We start from the raw sequence: 17,613 nt of genomic DNA, 5'->3' as shown, positions 1-17,613 counted from the left end.
TGTAATGGTGGCCTCAGGACTCTGCCTGGTACCCTGTTTTACTGTGGCTGAGTTGGTATCCAAGTTACAAGACAAAGACCTTTTTATTATCCCATCTCCGCTCTCAAGCGGAAAGAAGGAGTCTCTCCTGCACCTACAAGCTGTGCTTCCTGGGGTTGGGGGAGGGGTGATGTGTACTCCCTTGGCTGCTCTGATTGGTGTCCCACTGGGCCGCATGCACCCCACATTCACTGGCTCTGAGCCCAGCACAGCACCAGGACTTGTCCAGAATTTCAGTTCTTGTGACCTAGACTGCCTTTCAAGTTTATGTAGGACGCCAGAGTGCCTTAGCCTGCAGTGGTGGGGCTAGCCGGAACTCAGGTTCCAACAGCTGGGATGGGCAGTTCCCATCTGGCTAGGTCAGTCTAAATACTCCCTTCGTGAACACTGGCTGAGTTCTGCCTAGTGTTGCCTTCTGCTGTGACATTGACAGCACTGAGTTCCAATGCAAAGTCCCACAGTCACTGCATGTTCTCTCCCTGAAGCACACAGATTCTCTGCTCCATGTGGCCGCTGCTGCTGGACTGCGGGGGTGGTGTGAGCAATTCCAGATTGTCTTTCCTACCCTCTTCAGTTTATTTCCTTGGTATGATCGCTCACCTGATTTTTGGTTCTTAAAAAGGTGCTTTCTTGCATGGATAGTTGTTCAATTTGGTGTTCCTATTGTGGGGCGTGGAGTGGGGGGCGGTGATCACTGGAGGCTTCTATTTGGCCATCTTGTTCTGCCTCTCAGCTGTTTATTTTGTTAAGTAGGTTTACTTTCCCTCACATCTTTTCTTTGCTTCCTGAAACACCAAAAAATTGAATATGTGTTTGCTTTATGGTGTGCCATATGTCATGTAGGCTTTGTTCATTCTTTTTTATTCTTTTTTTCTTTATTTGTGCCTGACTGGGTTATTTGAAAACACTTGTCTTTAAGTTCTGAAATTCTGTCCTCTGCTTTAGTCTATTGTCGAAGCTCTCTAATATATTTTTTTCTATCATTCAATGAATGTTCTTCAGTTCCAGTATTTGTTTGCTTTTTAAAAAATGCTATCTGTTTTGTTGTTAAATTTCTCACCTATCATCTGAATTGTTTTTCTGATTTCTTTGTATTGTTTATCTGTGTTCTCTTGTATCTCACTGAGCTTCTTTGATACCATTATTTTGAATTACTTTTCCAGCATTTCATGTATTTCTTTCTCGTTGGAATCTGTTGCTGGAGAATTATTGGTTGCTTTGAAGGTGGCATATTTTCTTGTTTTTTCGTGTTTCTGTTTCTTGTGTCCTTGTGTTATTATTGGCACATCTGGTATAACAGTCGAATCTTCCAATTTTTTTTATTTACTTTCATGGGGAGGACTTTTTTCTGAAGGCAAGTCTATGATATTGGCTGGATAGGGCACTGTGGCTTTGATTCTGGGTGGATGCAGTAATGTGGCCCCTGTAATTTCTTCATTGGCTTAGGGTGTGGTTGTTAGTGGTGGCTGTGGTGAAATTTGCTGGGAATGAGGATGCCAGGTCGGCCATTCCTTGGGCACTAGTGGTGGCAACAGCAGGCCAAAGATTCCTGTCCTTAGGACCCAGCATGACTGGTGTTAGTGGGTCTAAGTGGGCCAGTTCTTGGGCCCCCATGCAGCTTTCTCAGATGCTGGCAGTTGCAGCTTTGGGCCAGATAGGTGGGTGGGTCCTTTGGCTCCTGAGCAACAGGCATAGCATGAGCAATGGAAGGATCAGGGTGGGACAACCCTCTGCCTCCTAAGCGGTCTGTGCTAGTGTTGGTGGTGGCTGTGACAGGCTGGGTGGTCCAGTCCCCAGACCCACAGGTGGTATGTGTGAGTGTGTGCCAGCTGCGGTGGTAGTGGCAGGTGAGGTGGCCCATCCTCAGACCCCTGGGAGGAGTGCTCAGGTGCCAGCATTGGTTGACATGGTTGAGCGATCCCTAGGCTCCTAGGTATGCTCTGGTATTGGGGATGGTGGGGGAGCCAGGCCAGGCAGGCCGCAAGCCCCTCACGTGATTTATAGGGGCTCTGGCTGTAACGAGGATGGCTGGGGTGATCCCTAGGCTCCCCTTAAAGTGTTTGAGTGGGGGCAGCAGCAGTGCTGGTGGGCTGGGGAAGTCTGCCTCCAGGGCGCTTGCAAATGCACCCCAGCCCTGCTGCTAGGGATTGCTGTGCTGCTATTAGTGGCAGCACCTGTAGGCGGGTGGCTGGGGAATGTGTGCCTCGGCCCCAGGCGACAGCTGGGGACCTGGGAGCCTGTTTGCAAGGCATGTGTTAATGTAGGGTGACCACACTGCCAAGGGCAATGGAGTTGCTGCCAGGGGCTTGTGCTTTGGCCCCAGTGGCAGCAATCAGCAGTGGTGGTGGCTGTGGGTAGGGGAGCCTGTCCTCTAGGCACGTGCAAATGCATGACAGCTTGCTGCTGGGAAGTGGGGTCTCTGCCAGTGACTGTTGCTTACGTTTCAGTGGCAGCAGCTTGTGGCATTGGTGGCTGTGGGTTGGGGAGGCAGAGGCTGTTGGGCCTCGGGGCAGGATGCAGTTGAATGGGGTCTGGGTTCTCAAAACCGTGCCAATGCTGCTGCTGCTTAGGTCACACCCCGTGTGAGCTCACTCTCTGGAGCAATACCTTTGTGCAGTCTCGAAGCAGATCCCTGTGTTAGTCTCGGGACCTGCGAGGATGGAGGGCTCCCCCCTAGCTAGGGTTGGAGGAGTCTGTAGTGCAGATGTGGATCACTGAGAATCTCACTTACCCTTTTCCTGTACTGGGAAGCCTCCCTGGGCTCCTGGCCAAGTAGCCTGCCTGCTTTCCCTCTCCTTCCTTGTCTTAGGTATTCTTGCTACTTCTCTGTTGAGTTTCAGTGCTCTGTCTTAGATGATCTATTGTAAGTGTGGTTATCTACTCACTGTTTTGCTGCTGCTTTGTGGAGGAGGTAAGTGCCAGATGCCTCTAGTCAGCCATCTTGAAGCCCCTCCTCTGTCTCCTGTGGTCATTGTTGAAACTATTATAATAAGTTTTGTGTTATGGTGAGTTTTATGTGAGTGGAGGGGGTCAAAACTTCAGATTGAAGTGGCTCACTTAGTCCCAGGAAGGGATCAGGAAGGCAGACTTATTTTATATGTACCAGTGAAATTTCTGAGTTTCAAGAATAAACAGAAAATTTTAACATGCTTCCACTTTAAAAGAATAGGTTACTTAAAAGGAAATAATGATAATAGTAATAGCAGTAGCTAACATTCATTGAATATTTACCACATGCCAGGCCTTGTTCAAGTGCTAACACATGTGATATTTTCCATCCACACAACAAACAACCCAGTGAGGTTGTCACCCTCACTTTACAGAAGAGAAAATGGGGGCGTAGAGTGGTTAATAGCCTGGCCAGGATCATGCATCTGGTATGTGGTGAGGTTGGAAGTCAAACCCAGGAAGTTTGGTTGCAGATTGCATGCTCTTAATCACTGTATTTTTCTGCATATTTAAAAAATTAAACTAGTAGTGGACTGCTCATCTGTAGCACTGGAAGCCAGTGGACATCCAACTGTCTTTTGAAGAATCTGTAAATTGTTTGTCACTGCCAACAAACTGCATGTCAGTGTTTATAAGAATTCAGAAAATATACAGAGTGAAGATCTGTCTCAAAAACAATAATTCAGAAAATATGCTATCTGATCTCTCTATGAACAAAATGAGTAAAAGGTCTCAAGATAGAAGTATTGGAACTTATAAAACGTGTTAACCAAAAATATTCTAAGGGGGGTAATATAGGAGAAGTGAAAATTAACTTGTCTCAGTGGGATGGCTTAGTTACTTCATTTAATATAGTGTTAGAAAAATGTGAATATCAATCATGACTATGAGGGTGGAAAAGTAGAATTGAAAAGCATGATAGAAAGCTTCCAAATTAAGGAAGAAAAGAAAATGTGGAGCAATGCCACCAAACCAATAAAAATAAAATGGTAAGGAAGAACAATAAAAGAATTTGTTGGTATCAGAAGTAGAAAATAAGATGGAGGGAATACAATGAAATGTATATCTGTCATCACCAACTATGAATAAACTGAAGTACCCTCAAAAGGTCAGAGATTGAAAGTAACACAGTTTAGTGGGATCTCTCTCTCCCTCTCTTCTTCTCTCTCTCTCTCCCTCTGTCCCTCTCTCTCCCTCTCTCCCTCTCTCACCTGCTCCCCACTGTGTGTGTGTGTGTGTGTGTGTGTGTGTGTGTGTGTGTGTGTGTGTGTGTGTGTTTAGTGACAAGGTTGAAAATGAATGGACGAAGATGAACTAGGGAAATGAAATTAAAATAAAGCAAAAGTGGTTAATATTAGTGTCAGTCAGCCGGGTACAGTGGCTCACGCCTGTAATCCCAGCACTCTGGGAGGCCGAGGTGGGTGGATCACCTGAGGTCAGGAGTTTGAGACCAGCCATGGCAACATGGTGAAACCCCATCTCCACCAAAAAATACAAAAATTAGCTGGGCATGGTGGCATGCACCTATAGTCCCCAGCTACTCGGGAGGCTGAGGCAGGAGAATCACTTGAACCTGGGAGGTGGAGGTCGCAGTGAGCCGAGATCGCACCATTGCACTTCAGCCTGAGCAACAGAGCAAGACTCCATTTCGGAAAAAAATAATAATAATAAATAATAATGTCAGACTAAAACGTCAGGGTCAAAAACACTGACTTGCATAAAGACAGATATTTTGTATTTACAAGTTGCAATCCTTGAAGATGCTGTAAACCTTTACACAGCACAACAACCCTGGCCACATGGCATCTACATAAGCAGGGCAAAAATCTCCAGGAAATACAACTTGATTAGAAAACATTTATGAGAATTTAAAGTACTCCTTTCAGAATTTGACATATCAAGAAGACAAAAATAAGTAAGGCTATAGAGAATTTGAATAATATAATCAACAAGATTGATTTTTTGATTCACTAGGATCCCATTTGAAACCCGAGATGGAGATGTGAGATACAAGAACAAGTGGTACTAATCTGGGAGTCCAGTGAAAAATAACAGGATGAAATCAGATTTCCTAGGAAGCAACTCACCCAAATTAGAATTATAAGTTAGTAGTATCCTGGAAATACACTTTAAAAAAAGTGGACTGGATTCTAAGAAATGATATAACATGATAAAGAAACTGAAAACTTAGGGACATCAGGGGAGAGAGAGAGAGAGAGAGAGAAATACCAAAAGCGATGAGGAAAAAGTGAGATTCTGAAGAAGCTATAGCTGTTGAAGGGAAATTTTAAAAAATATGTTTATTAATAAGTCACCATATTGACATGGTATTCCAGCTGAATTATATTTATCCTTTAAAAAATAGATGGTGCTTTTATTATTTATTCTAATAAGTGATGGAAAGTTTTAAAATTTAGTTTTCTGAAGCTAGTATAATCTTACCAATACTTGGTAAAAGTAAATTGAAATAAGAAAGATCATCTTAAGAACTTAGATGGAAAAATTCTAAATATTAGCTAACTTAGTCACAGTGTTAAAAGAGTAGCATTTTCTTAGAATGCAAAGATAGCTCAACAATAGGAAACCTATCAACATAATTTATCGCATCAGCAGTTTAAAGGAGAAAAGCCATCTGATTCTATTATTAGATGTTGAAAAGGCATTTGATGAAGTAATTAAAACTGTGAAGTATAATAAAAATTATGGTGAAACTACTCAAATTATGGGAATAATAATAGCATTTAGCACCTAAGTGTGGTTGTAAGTATTTAATTACTTAATACATGTAAAAACCGTTAGAGCAGCGTCTCACATACAGAAATTATTCATTGTTAGCTATTTTTATGACTTAAACGTGACAAAGTTGATTTGCAAAAAAGTGGCAAATATTACATGGAATGGCAAAACATTTTGGTTCAAGTCATGAAAAAGAATTGTTTGTTCTTACCACTATATTCGGCATAATTTTTTTGAGGTTTCATTTATCTAAATGTAGTAAGAGGAGAAAATGAAATAAATGATATAAATACTAGAAAAAGAGATAAAATATTTTAATTATATTACTAGAAAATCCATGAGACTACTAAAAACCTGTTAAAATTAGTGAGTTTATTTGATAATGTGAATATTAAGATAAATACAAAAAATAAATGAACATTGCTTCATTGTTGGAATAACCAGTCAGAAATGGAAAGGGAAAAAAGAATCTTATAAAAATACTCACAGGTAAGTTTAATAAAATTATTCTGTACCAGGAAAAAAAAAATGACTCTATCCTTAAGTTAGAATTTAAGGCAAGTCAAACCAGATCTCAATAAAAATTGTCAGCCTTTCTATAATTAACATGAATTTAATTCAGTTCCATTTAGAAACCTAATATATCATTTAGAAATTAGGTAAGGTGATTTTAAAGTTCATGTGGAAAATATATTTCTAAGAATACCCAATAAAGTATACTTTATATTTTTGAGTCCCTCTTCCTTTTCTCTCCTACAAACACATATATGTATGGAGAAGAGTGGGGAAGAAAGCAAACATGCCATTTTGGTGGCATTTTCTCATTAATTTCAGTGTAGATGGAAATCCACGGAGAGTTAGAGGGGTGATTGTACATTATGTCTTTACATATGTTTCGGCGGTTTCACTTTTTATAAGGAATATATTATCTTTAAATGATTTCATGTAGAAAATTTAATAGAAAAGAGTTTAATGACTTCTCACTCTAAAGTTGTAATCCTGTATTATTAAACTAAAAAATAAAAGCATATCATTGATTGACTTGGGATGTTTAAGAAATGCATCAGATTTTTAAAATACATACTAAAAAACTGAAATGTAATTTACTTCTGCTTTCCTGAATGTTTGATGCTTTCTACAAAGGCAAGATTAATTTTTAATTCAAAAATTCTGAAAATAATTTTCTCTCTTTTTTTCTCTCTTTCAAAGGTATGCAACCACTCATGTATTCAGTTCAGGAAGCATTAAATGCTAGACCATGGTGGATTCGTATGGGGACTGACATTTGTTACTATAAGTAAGTATTTTAAGAATATTAATAGAACGTCAGCTTACAGAAGGCAGTATTAAGTACATCCTGTTTCAGTGTAAAAGGAAACAGTAGAGTTATTATTGCATACTTTGAATTGTGGTGCTATGCTTTAGTAATTCTAAAGAGTCCTTTTGAACTTGAGATCCACTTATGAAGTGTATATAGTAGAAGTAAAATGTGTTGTATAGGCAGACAAACTTAGGTCCAGGCTGTGTCTCCACCACTTAGAGAATTATGTGTCCTCAGCTTTTCCAGCTTTAAAACTCTGGAAACTTTATTGAATAAAACTGAAAATAGAAATTATGAGTAATAATTTGCAGTGGCTTTTTGTTGTTCTTGTGATATCAAGTATAACTCTTATCTTTTCTCTTTTTATATTAACACACAAATATTTACTTCATTTTAATTTCCAAAATGTTAACTGGAGATGTGTTCCAAATACAGTACATCAGCTTACACAGTTCATCTTTGACTGTAAATATGTGATCTACTTATAGCAAGTTAGAAATAAGTGCTAGAGGCTGGGTGTGGTGGCTCATGCCTGTAATCCCAGCACTTTGGGAGGGTGAGGTGGGCAGATCACTTGAGGTCAGGAGTTCGAGACCAGCCTGGCCAACATGGTGAAACCCCGTCTGTACCAAAAATACAAAAATTAACTGGGTATTGTGGCACGCGCCTCTAATCCCAGCTACTCAGGAGGCTGAGGGAAGAGAATCGCTTGAACCCGGGAGGCGGAGGTTGCAGTGAGCCGAGATCACACCACTGTACTCCAGCCTCGATGACAGAGCAAGACTCCATCTCAAAATAAATAAATAAATTAATTAAAATAAAATAAATAAGTGCTAGAAATAATTTCCTACTTCTGTGGAATAGTTTGATTATTCTTCAGCTCCACCTCTAAGTACTCCAGGATTCTCATGTATCTTGCTTCTCATTTTTACTCTGTGTCTGCAGATGTTTCCAGGTAATGTTCAATGTTGATTCCACTTGGCACCCTTGTTTATTTGTTACTAAGTTCAATCCTGACATTTCTGTATGGTGAATTTTGACTTTTTAGATTGTGCTTTACTGGCACTAATGCCCCTGTTTTTTAGTTTTATCAATAAGAAGAAGGCTTCTAAAATTAAACTGTTTTGACATGGCTTTGGAAAAAACTTAGTGTTAAGTACTCTTACTTTCTGGGAAACAAAATCTTCCTTGGAATTCATCTCAGTAAGATTTCTTCCTTACTCTTATTAGCAAAATGAATAGCAAATAAATGAGAAACAGAAGTAAAGGTAATGTGTAATTCATCTGCACCATAATACATCTTGTATTTCTTTTAATGGTAGACTAATATAAAAATAGTCTTTCATCGCTTGTCTCTTTCTCATAAAGTTGGATGAAACTATCTGAGCAGTGCTTGGCTAGATTTTAGCAGAATTATTTAGACTTTTAAAGAATGAAACAATGTTTTTCAAAAAGCATTCTTACTTTCATGCTTCTTTATGTTGTCACATTAGAAATTGTCAATCAATGAATGCTTTTTCACATTGCAAAATGAATGATCATAGCAGGACAAGTTGTTCTATGTAAGGGGTGATGGCAAGGAGTTTTATATTTTTAGTTAAGGTTCTGTCTTTTCTTTTGGCTACTACTTCCTGATCTGGAAGTGGAGTTCAATTCAACAAACATTTATTAACCACTTTCTATGTAAGACTCTATTCTAGTTGTTTTCCTGAAGCCTGAGGTATGTTTATTTATTTTAATTTTAATTTTTTTTTGAAACACAGTCTTGCCCTGTTGCCCAGGCTGGAAAGCAATGGTGCAGTCCGGCTCACTGCAGCCTCAAGAGCGTATCACCAGTCCCAGGCTCAAGTGATCCTCTCACCTCAGCTTCCCGAGTAGCTAGGACTACAGTTGTGAACTGGCTAATTTTGTCTTTTTTTGTAGAGACTGGGTTTTTACCATGTTGCGATCCCTCTGCCTCAGCCTCCCAAAGTGCTGGGATTACAGGCATGAACAAAAGTGCCTGGCCTGAAATTTAGATGATAAAGATTAAAATCTGTTTTTGCATTGTGCCATAACTTTTCATGTCAGCTAAGTCCTGTGATGCTTGTTTGTCTTCTCTATAAAATGGAATAAAACTGCTTTTCACCATTATATGAGATAATATATGTTTCACTGGTTTATAAACTAGAAACTGCCATATAGCTGTAATGTGGTAGTATAAATACCTCTCCAATTAAATGTTAAACTTTTGAGGGAAAAGAGTTGGCAAGGACTAGTTTTTGAACTTGTTTTGCATTTTTGTTAATCCTTAGCATTCTGTCATTGGGTATCTATTCAAGATACTATGCATAAGTTAATGAAGACTATATCAATTTGAAAATACTTTGAACATTTATGTGCATGAAAAAATAACGTATAGGCCCTGGATTTTCTTCGTTTCATGGCTTAAATAATACAAGATGATTCAGAATTTTAGAAATAAGTTGTTAGAGAATCTTTAAGTCAGCATATGTCAGCAGTATTTAGAGTCTGGAAGGTAATGTATAGTTTTAAAAACTTTATGATGGAAATCTTCAAACATTTACAAAAACAGAGAATAAGATAATGAGGCCCCATGTATTCATCACCCAGTTTCAACAATTATCAACACATGGTGAGTTTTGTTTATCTATACTTTTACTCATACTTCCACAATGAATTTTTAAGGCCATTTTCGGATACCGTATTTTATCCGTACATACTTACATACGTATTTCTAAAAGACAAAGGCTGTTTAAGACAATCTAACTACAATGCCATTATCACAACACAGAAAGATTAAGAAAATTTCTTACTGTGATGAAATATCCAATGTTCAGACTTCCCCAATTGCCTCTAAATGGTGTTTTATAGTTTTATTTAATCAGAATCCAGCTAAGGATCACACATTGCTTTTGATTTTTGTTGACATGTCCCTTAAGTCTGTGTTAATTTATAGGCTTCCCTTTTCTCTTTTTTTAAATTTCTCATTCATTCGCTAAAGAAGCTGGATTGTCATGTAGGGTTTTTCACATTTGGATTTTACTGGATTGCATTCCTGTGGTGTTAACAAGCACTTCTGTTTCACCAATTTCCTATAAACTGTTAGTTAGATCTAGAAGCTTGATCAACTTCAGGTTTGGTTTTTGGCAAGAATACTTAACAGGTGTGCAGTGAATTCCCGTTGCATCACATCAGGAAACATCATCTCTGATTGTTTCTCTTTTTGTAATCTTAAGATTGATTAGTGAACCCAGGTCTTGTAGCCTGATCCATCCACGTAAAGGTGTCCATCAACCTTTCCTCTCTTGATTGTAGTAGCCATTGATGATCATTTTCTAGATTCAGTAATGTGTATGGATGTCAAAGAATGGGGTTCTAAAATTTTTTTTGACGTGAAGAGTATTTGCTCATTTAATTAGTAAATTCAGAAGTGAAAAGTTATGTAATGTCATTGGCTAATAATAGTTTACTGCTTTATTAGTACTAAGTTTTTTTTAAATAGGGTATTTAAGTTACATTTTTTACAGACTCGGGTTTTTCTTTTTTCCCTGAAGTTCTATTTAATAAAAGTAACAAGGAAAATCAGTTTTTGTGTGGATGAAATGAACATGTTTTATGCGTTTTTATTGCAGAAATCATTTCTCAAGAAGTTCAGTTGCTGCAGGTGGGCAAAAGGGAAAATCCTACTATACAATTACATTTACTGTCAATTTTCCACATAAAGATGATGTTTGCTATTTTGCTTATCACTATCCATATACGTATTCAACTTTACAGGTAAGAACTCTAAATTAAATTGTATTATATGGATATGTATAAGATAATGGAAGAAAATTGAGTTTAGTTAAATATTCTAACATAAGGATAATGATAATAATTGAGTTTAGTTAAATATTCTAACATAAGGATAATGATACTAATTGAGTTTAGTTAAATATTCTAACATAAGGAAAATTACGTTTAGTTAAATATAACATAAGAAAAGGTTTAGTGTTGAAGATTTTGGAAAATACTACAGTATTTCTTGAGGAGTAAAATGGGAATGTAGCTCTTATTTTTTTAATAGAAATATTAAGAAACTTTGACATGATTTTTACTTCCCATCTTTTGTTGAAATCCACAGTTCTCTAAGCTAAGATTCCATGATTTACAATTTTTAACCAGGTGAGATTTCTGCATGTTTAACCAGAATCTCATAGAAAATAGAATATTAGAAAAATGTGGATGCAATTTGAGTGTTTTTGAAGGAAAAATTGAGATCTTTTTCTGAAGGAAATGGTTTTATTATGGAGACCTAGATCCAGATTTTTAAGAATCTAGGGTATAAGAGTTGTTTTGTGTGAGACCTTTTGAGATTTTGAATATTGGCAAAATGAAACTAAAAACCAAAACTAAACAAACAAAGTCTAGTAATTAAATATCGACTGTGGTAGATTTATTCTCAGAACAGAATATCTATTCTAATGGTCAAGGATCATGAAGGTGTGATCAATTTACCAATAAAGAAATTGGAACACTCTAATTAGAAACAAGTTCCCAAATTATTAGAGAGGAGAAAATGAAAGAAAAACGTAGTCTATAGAGCAGAAGACATATCAAACCTAAGAAGACTAAATGAGGCTGACAGCATTAAATGAGCCTTACTGTACTTTAATAAAGGTTACAACCTACTATAAAGGTATAATGTTCATATATCTTTCTGTGCTTAGTAGTTTACTTTTGGGTAATTTATCCTAGGAAAACAAATAAGAATGCACATAAAAATATATTTTCACTGTTTTTATTTGCATGGTTTTATGTTATTGTTCTTTACTGATTGTGCCTTTTAATATATTTTGAATTCTCCTGCTTTCTTTCAATCCCCCTACCATGATGTTTTCCAGGCATGACCATCGTTTCTCACCTGGGCTTCTGCCAACCTCTTTGTAACTGGTGTCTTAGGATTCAGTTTGGACCCCTTTGCTCTTCATTAGTTCCCGCCGCCACCCCACAAACGCCAGACTGTAGCCAAAGGGTTCTTTTATGGCTAATCTTATCATAAAATACCCTGCTTAAAACTCTTTAGTGATTTCCTTGCCCTTTGTGTGAAGTCTAAAATTCTTACCATGATTCACCCTGTCCTTTTTCTAGTACTCCCCCCCTTTTTTTTTTTTGCCATATCCACATACTATTTGAAGTATTATTTATTTATCTTTAAATAGACTTTAAAATAGATTACTCTTTAAAGTATATCCTCATCCTCAATTAATATCCATGAAATCATTTAAATTGTATCCTCATCCTCAGTTAATATCTGTGAAATGCATGAAAGATTTAATGTGCTAGACTTATTTCTGATTCACATAAAATATATACCTATTAAACTTTTAAAATGGTTATCTGCACATCACTTAGTTATCTCAATTACCAGTGGTATGTATACTATGCTTTGGGAAAGACCTGTCTACCAGACCCTTCATTCTGTGTCAGATTCTTTGTTTCTCACCTTTGTAGCTGTAATGAATCTTACTGAATTCTTTGAAATGTCCTGTTCTGTCCTCTGATCTTCCTAGTATTTTTCCCTCTGCCTGCAGTATTCATCTCTGCTCTCTTGACTCATCCTTTGGAGTTTAGTTTAAATGTAGTTTTCTGTAGAAGACCTTCCCTCACTGCCCAGACTTGGTTAGGCTCCCCTCCCCTTATTACAGGCTCTCACAGCACTCTCTATTTTCCCTAGGGTAGGGTTCATTTATTCATTGTTGTATCCCCAATGCCCTGTACAGTTTCTGGAAAATAGTGACCACTCAGTCAACAGTGATTATGTGAAAGAACATAGGCAAAAGTTTGAAAACCAACTGAATATCTAAAAAATGGGGATTGAACAATTTATTTTTGGTATAACCACATAATAAGACTATTAAAACTTGTGTTTTCAAAAAATACACATTTAACTTATTTAATGATGTGGTATGATATTCATAATTAGGAATATATATGTGTTTGTGTGTATGTATAAATTTTTAAGTGATAAAATCAGATTATAAAAGTCTGTAATCATGGTTTTGCCTACATACATTGTGTTAGTAGTAATCTAGGCGGTGCAATTGTGGATGTTTTAAATTTTTAAAACTTTAAAAAAATTTTTTTCTTTGTGATTTTTTCACTGTCTTTCAGACATTTTACAACAAACCCATATTAATCTTGGAATCAGGAAAATTGTTAAAATTTGTGCTACATAATTTTTATTTTTCAAATTTTAGATTGTTGCTGTTACAGGTCTATTATCACTCACAATTTCAAAATTCAAAAGGCTTTGAAAACCAAAAGGTTTTTTGGAACTCATTTGGAGGCAAAGCCTGACCTGAGTTTATTTAGAATATTGATTCTATTTAGGGTGATTCTTCATATATTTTGCTGCACAAATAATAAGTGTATTACAGATTGCTACCCCGACCCCATTGGTGGTGCTGCATAATTAGTGATTTAAACAATATATTGCCTGTTTCAAGTTTCCCAAACACTGATGTTTAGACTACATCTGGCCCTGAGGGTTTTGGATAAGGGGTTAAGAATCTGATTCACTTCTAGTTATGTGGAGATCTGGATGCATTATTTCTGTATATCATAAGGACTTTTTAAGTGATTGTATGTTTTGTTTTAAAATTTTTATCAAGATGCATCTTCAAAAATTGGAATCAGCACACAATCCTCAGCAAATCTATTTTCGGAAAGATGTGTTATGTGAAACCCTGTCTGGAAACAGCTGCCCCTTGGTGACTATAACAGCAATGCCAGAGTCTAATTATTATGAACATATCTGCCATTTCAGTAAGTTTGTCTTCCCAACTCGCAATAGCAGTCATTTTCACCTACTTTGATTTGCTTTATCCGTATTTTATAATGGAAATGATAATAGGAACAGACATCAGAAGACTTGGGCTCTAGTCTTGGCCTTGCTATTGTCTAGCTAGCCATGAGCCCACCTCTGGGCCGCAATTTCCTTATCCTGAAAATAAGGGGCTACATGAGATGTTCTCTGAGGTCTCTTTTGCTACCACTGTCGTTTAGTTCTTATCCTTAGAAATTGTATTCAAAGTAGAATACAACAAATTATTTTAAGAGGTCGTGTAATAATATTATCAATTTAGAAATGGACTGATTTTACTTGTAAATAAAACAACCAGAAACCTATCAATTGTTTTGATAACTAGCACTGAATAGTTATTCATTTTTCCCTGCCATTTGTATTCTTTTAAATTGCCTCAAATGTACAGCTGTAGTAATAAAAATAAAACTGTTTCAATTTTGATAAGAAGGCAAAGTATTTTCAGGAAACAGAGCTTATTGTGTATTGAAAATATGAGTGATAAGCTGAATGATTATTTTGTAGACTTGTATATCTAAATGTATAGTGAAATTTTGGGGGCTAAATCTCTGAGCAGATAAACTTGTTTCTCTATGCTTATCAGAGCAACTGTAAGACAGGGCTAAAATTATATTTTCTTTCTTTTCCCTATGATTTTATGAAAAAATAGTTTTATATTTTAAACTTCCCCCAAGTACTTGTTCTTTATAAAATTAATATTAAATAACGAATTTTACATGTTAAGTTAGTCATTGAATGAATAAGTGGATCAAATACTACTTACTGTTTTATGTCCTATTATGAGCTCCTTTGGGGTATGGTTTTATTGATTTTATATTTGTTTATTTTATAGGGCTTGGTGCAGTGCTTGTAGGATGCACCATTGGGTTCTATTAATTTATATCAGAATTCACAATTGAGTTAGAGACATTTCTAAAGCCCCAAAGTAAAATATACAAACTTTTAGTAGCTGTTCATTTTAATTTGAGATTTTATGTGTACTTTAGGAAATCGTCCTTACGTTTTCTTGTCTGCTCGGGTACATCCTGGAGAAACTAATGCAAGTTGGGTTATGAAAGGAACGTTGGAATATCTCATGAGCAATAACCCCACTGCTCAGAGCTTACGAGAATCTTATATTTTTAAAATTGTCCCTATGTTAAATCCAGATGGTGTCATCAATGGAAAGTAAGTTAAGCAATAGTTATAGAATATATTTGAGACCATTGTGGTTGTCCTGTATAAACTTCTTGAAATAACAGTGTCCAGGTTAACAAATTTAGTGATTTTTCTAGAATAAAGAAATTTTTGGTGGGAAATTAAGATAAACTTTTAAATGAAAATACATTTTGGATACTAGTAGCGGTATGAAATTATTGATTTTATATTTGTTTATTTTATAGGGCCTAGTGCCCTATTCTGTATCCATGGGAATATGCTTTCATAAAATGCTTGAATTGTTTTAGAAAAATCACAATGTCAGGTTGTAAGAAAGATTAACTCATACTTCTCATATTCCTTTATTTTTTTTTTGTTAGTGGCATGAACCTAGATTGTTCTAAGATTAAGACTCTTCTGGGATCTCTTGGAATGTTAGCCCCATCTGCTAACCTCTTCTTGACATGAGGAGGTCTGGTTTTTGACAGGAGTTCTTTAGAGGGGGAATAGTGGACGATAATTACTTTGTAAGAGGAGGCTGCATATAGTTAGTACAGTAAATTTATCCTGGTAATTTGACAAGGTCTCTGTAGTGCCACTCTGAAAGATGGGATTTAGTCTAGTTGTCATGAGTATCTCCAAAGATGAGGATAACATGTCTTACTTCAGTGAAAGTAGCATGAATATTTCTCATATTTTAGTAAATTACTGAATTTTTTAAATATAGAATTTCTTCTTAGTTAATATGTTATGGTTATGGAACTAAAATGTTGTCTGTTTTTAATTGAGAAATATATTGACCAGTTAGAATTCTATTTATATTTATCATCACTTTATTTATCTGCTTATTTGCATGATAGCTTTAATACTTAGTACCCGTAAATAAACAAAAGGGTATTTGATTTTTTACAACAATGTATACTTTTCATATACTTGTCTTTCTCAGAAGAAGCACCTAGATAGCACTTTAATTGATGAAGTCAAGATATAGCATGCTAACATAACAAATGATTATTATGTAATCAGAATGGAAAATGTGATTATTAATACATTTTTATAAAATATGGAAGAAAACCCTGGAGTTAAGAATTAATTTTTTCTATACTTTGAAAATTTTTATTATGAATCTGAAAACTTACCACAGTTAAATGCATGTGACACAAAATCTTGCACATAGCAAATACTCAATAAATGTTTACTTAATGAATATAGTATGCATTTGGTTGAGCTTACCATCTATACCTATTTGAAATGCTTAGTGGAATAGAAGCATAAAGTTAAATCAGATATGTATATAAAGGTTTAAGAAATGTATATAAGGGTTTATTGGTACCAGTGTTTTTCTGTCTTTGTGCTTATGTACATGAAGTCATCGCTGTTCTTTAAGTGGAGAGGATTTAAATAGGCAGTGGCAAAGTCCAAATCCGGATTTACATCCTACAATTTACCATGCTAAGGGGCTGTTGCAATACTTGGCTGCAGTGAAGCGTTTACCCTTGGTAAGTAGCAATACTTGTTTTTACTTGGGATAGTCAAAGATAAAATGTGATTTTTAATTATCAAGCACTTGTGTGATAATCATGAGGTCAAATTAATGCATTATGTTAGTTGTCTTAATTTTATAAAGTTGAATGTTTGTAATTCTTATAAGCCTTCTATTTTTTCCTTTTTCGTTATGAATATTGATAACTCTTGGTTGTAACTTTTAGATATTTAACTTCACTGTTTGAACAACACTAAGGTAACAATATGTATCTTCCAAATTCTCAAACTAGAAGCTTATTTCTGAGTTCTCTAGTCAGCTCTGAAGCTGTTAAGTCTCTACTACACACACGGGAAATGTAGTACAGGCATGACTGGACTGGACTATATACATATGCTCCTTCTGTTCTCACCAGCTTTTGATTAGAATGTTCTTGTTACATTAATGTGTGTATTATTTAATCTTTCTTTAGGAAAGATAGAAAAACTTTGCAGAGGAGTAAAATTGACATGTCCTTTAATTTTAATTTTTATTTTTTAATGATGCACTTAAATTAAAACCATACCCTTCTTAATGGTGTTTTTTTATAGGAGCATTTTCTTGTTTGTTGTTATTCTTTGTTTTTAATTTTTTTTTTTTTTTTTTGAGATGGAGTTTTGCTCTTGTTGCTCAGGCTGGAGTGCAACCTCGGCTCACTGCAACCTCTGCCTCCCAGGTTGAAGCAATTCTCTAGCCTCAGCCTCCCAAGTAACTGGAATTACAGGTGCCCACAGCCACACCCGGCTAATTTTTGTATTTTTAGTAGAGACGGGGTTTTACCATGTTGGTCATGCTGGCGTCGAAATGCTGACCTCCGGTGATCCACCTGCCTTGGCTTCCCAAAGTGCTGGGATTACAGGCATGAGCCACCACTCCAGGCCAAATTAGGTAAATGTTTTTACAACCATTTGGGGCAGCAATCACCACAACTGTAGATTTGAACTATAATGGAATGTGTTATTTCTTAAACAGTGAATAGTAAATACAAAGGTGATATAGGACCTTGAAAGGATTTGGCAATTCTAGAATTAATTATAGATC

General features: G+C 36.2%; 1 protein-coding gene across 8 annotated transcripts in view; it reads left to right on the top strand.

Annotated features, from left to right (window-relative positions):
- Nucleotides 1–17,613, top strand: part of AGTPBP1 (ATP/GTP binding carboxypeptidase 1) — a 195,029-nt gene that overhangs the window by 139,765 nt on the left and 37,651 nt on the right. For all 8 annotated transcript variants that reach the window (XM_024252583.3, XM_024252588.3, XM_063714267.1 and 5 more), the window contains 5 exons: nt 6,934–7,021; nt 10,681–10,825; nt 13,702–13,855; nt 14,900–15,080; nt 16,420–16,549. In XM_024252583.3, coding sequence (XP_024108351.2) covers nt 6,934–7,021; nt 10,681–10,825; nt 13,702–13,855; nt 14,900–15,080; nt 16,420–16,549 — 698 coding nt within the window. The remainder of the gene's footprint in view (nt 1–6,933; nt 7,022–10,680; nt 10,826–13,701; nt 13,856–14,899; nt 15,081–16,419; nt 16,550–17,613) is intronic.

This window comes from Pongo abelii, chromosome 13 (genome assembly GCF_028885655.2).
Source record: "Pongo abelii isolate AG06213 chromosome 13, NHGRI_mPonAbe1-v2.0_pri, whole genome shotgun sequence".
NCBI classification, from domain to species: domain Eukaryota; kingdom Metazoa; phylum Chordata; class Mammalia; order Primates; family Hominidae; genus Pongo; species Pongo abelii.
Note: the sequence above shows the minus strand (reverse complement) of the source record. Positions and strands in the feature narration are given on the sequence as shown.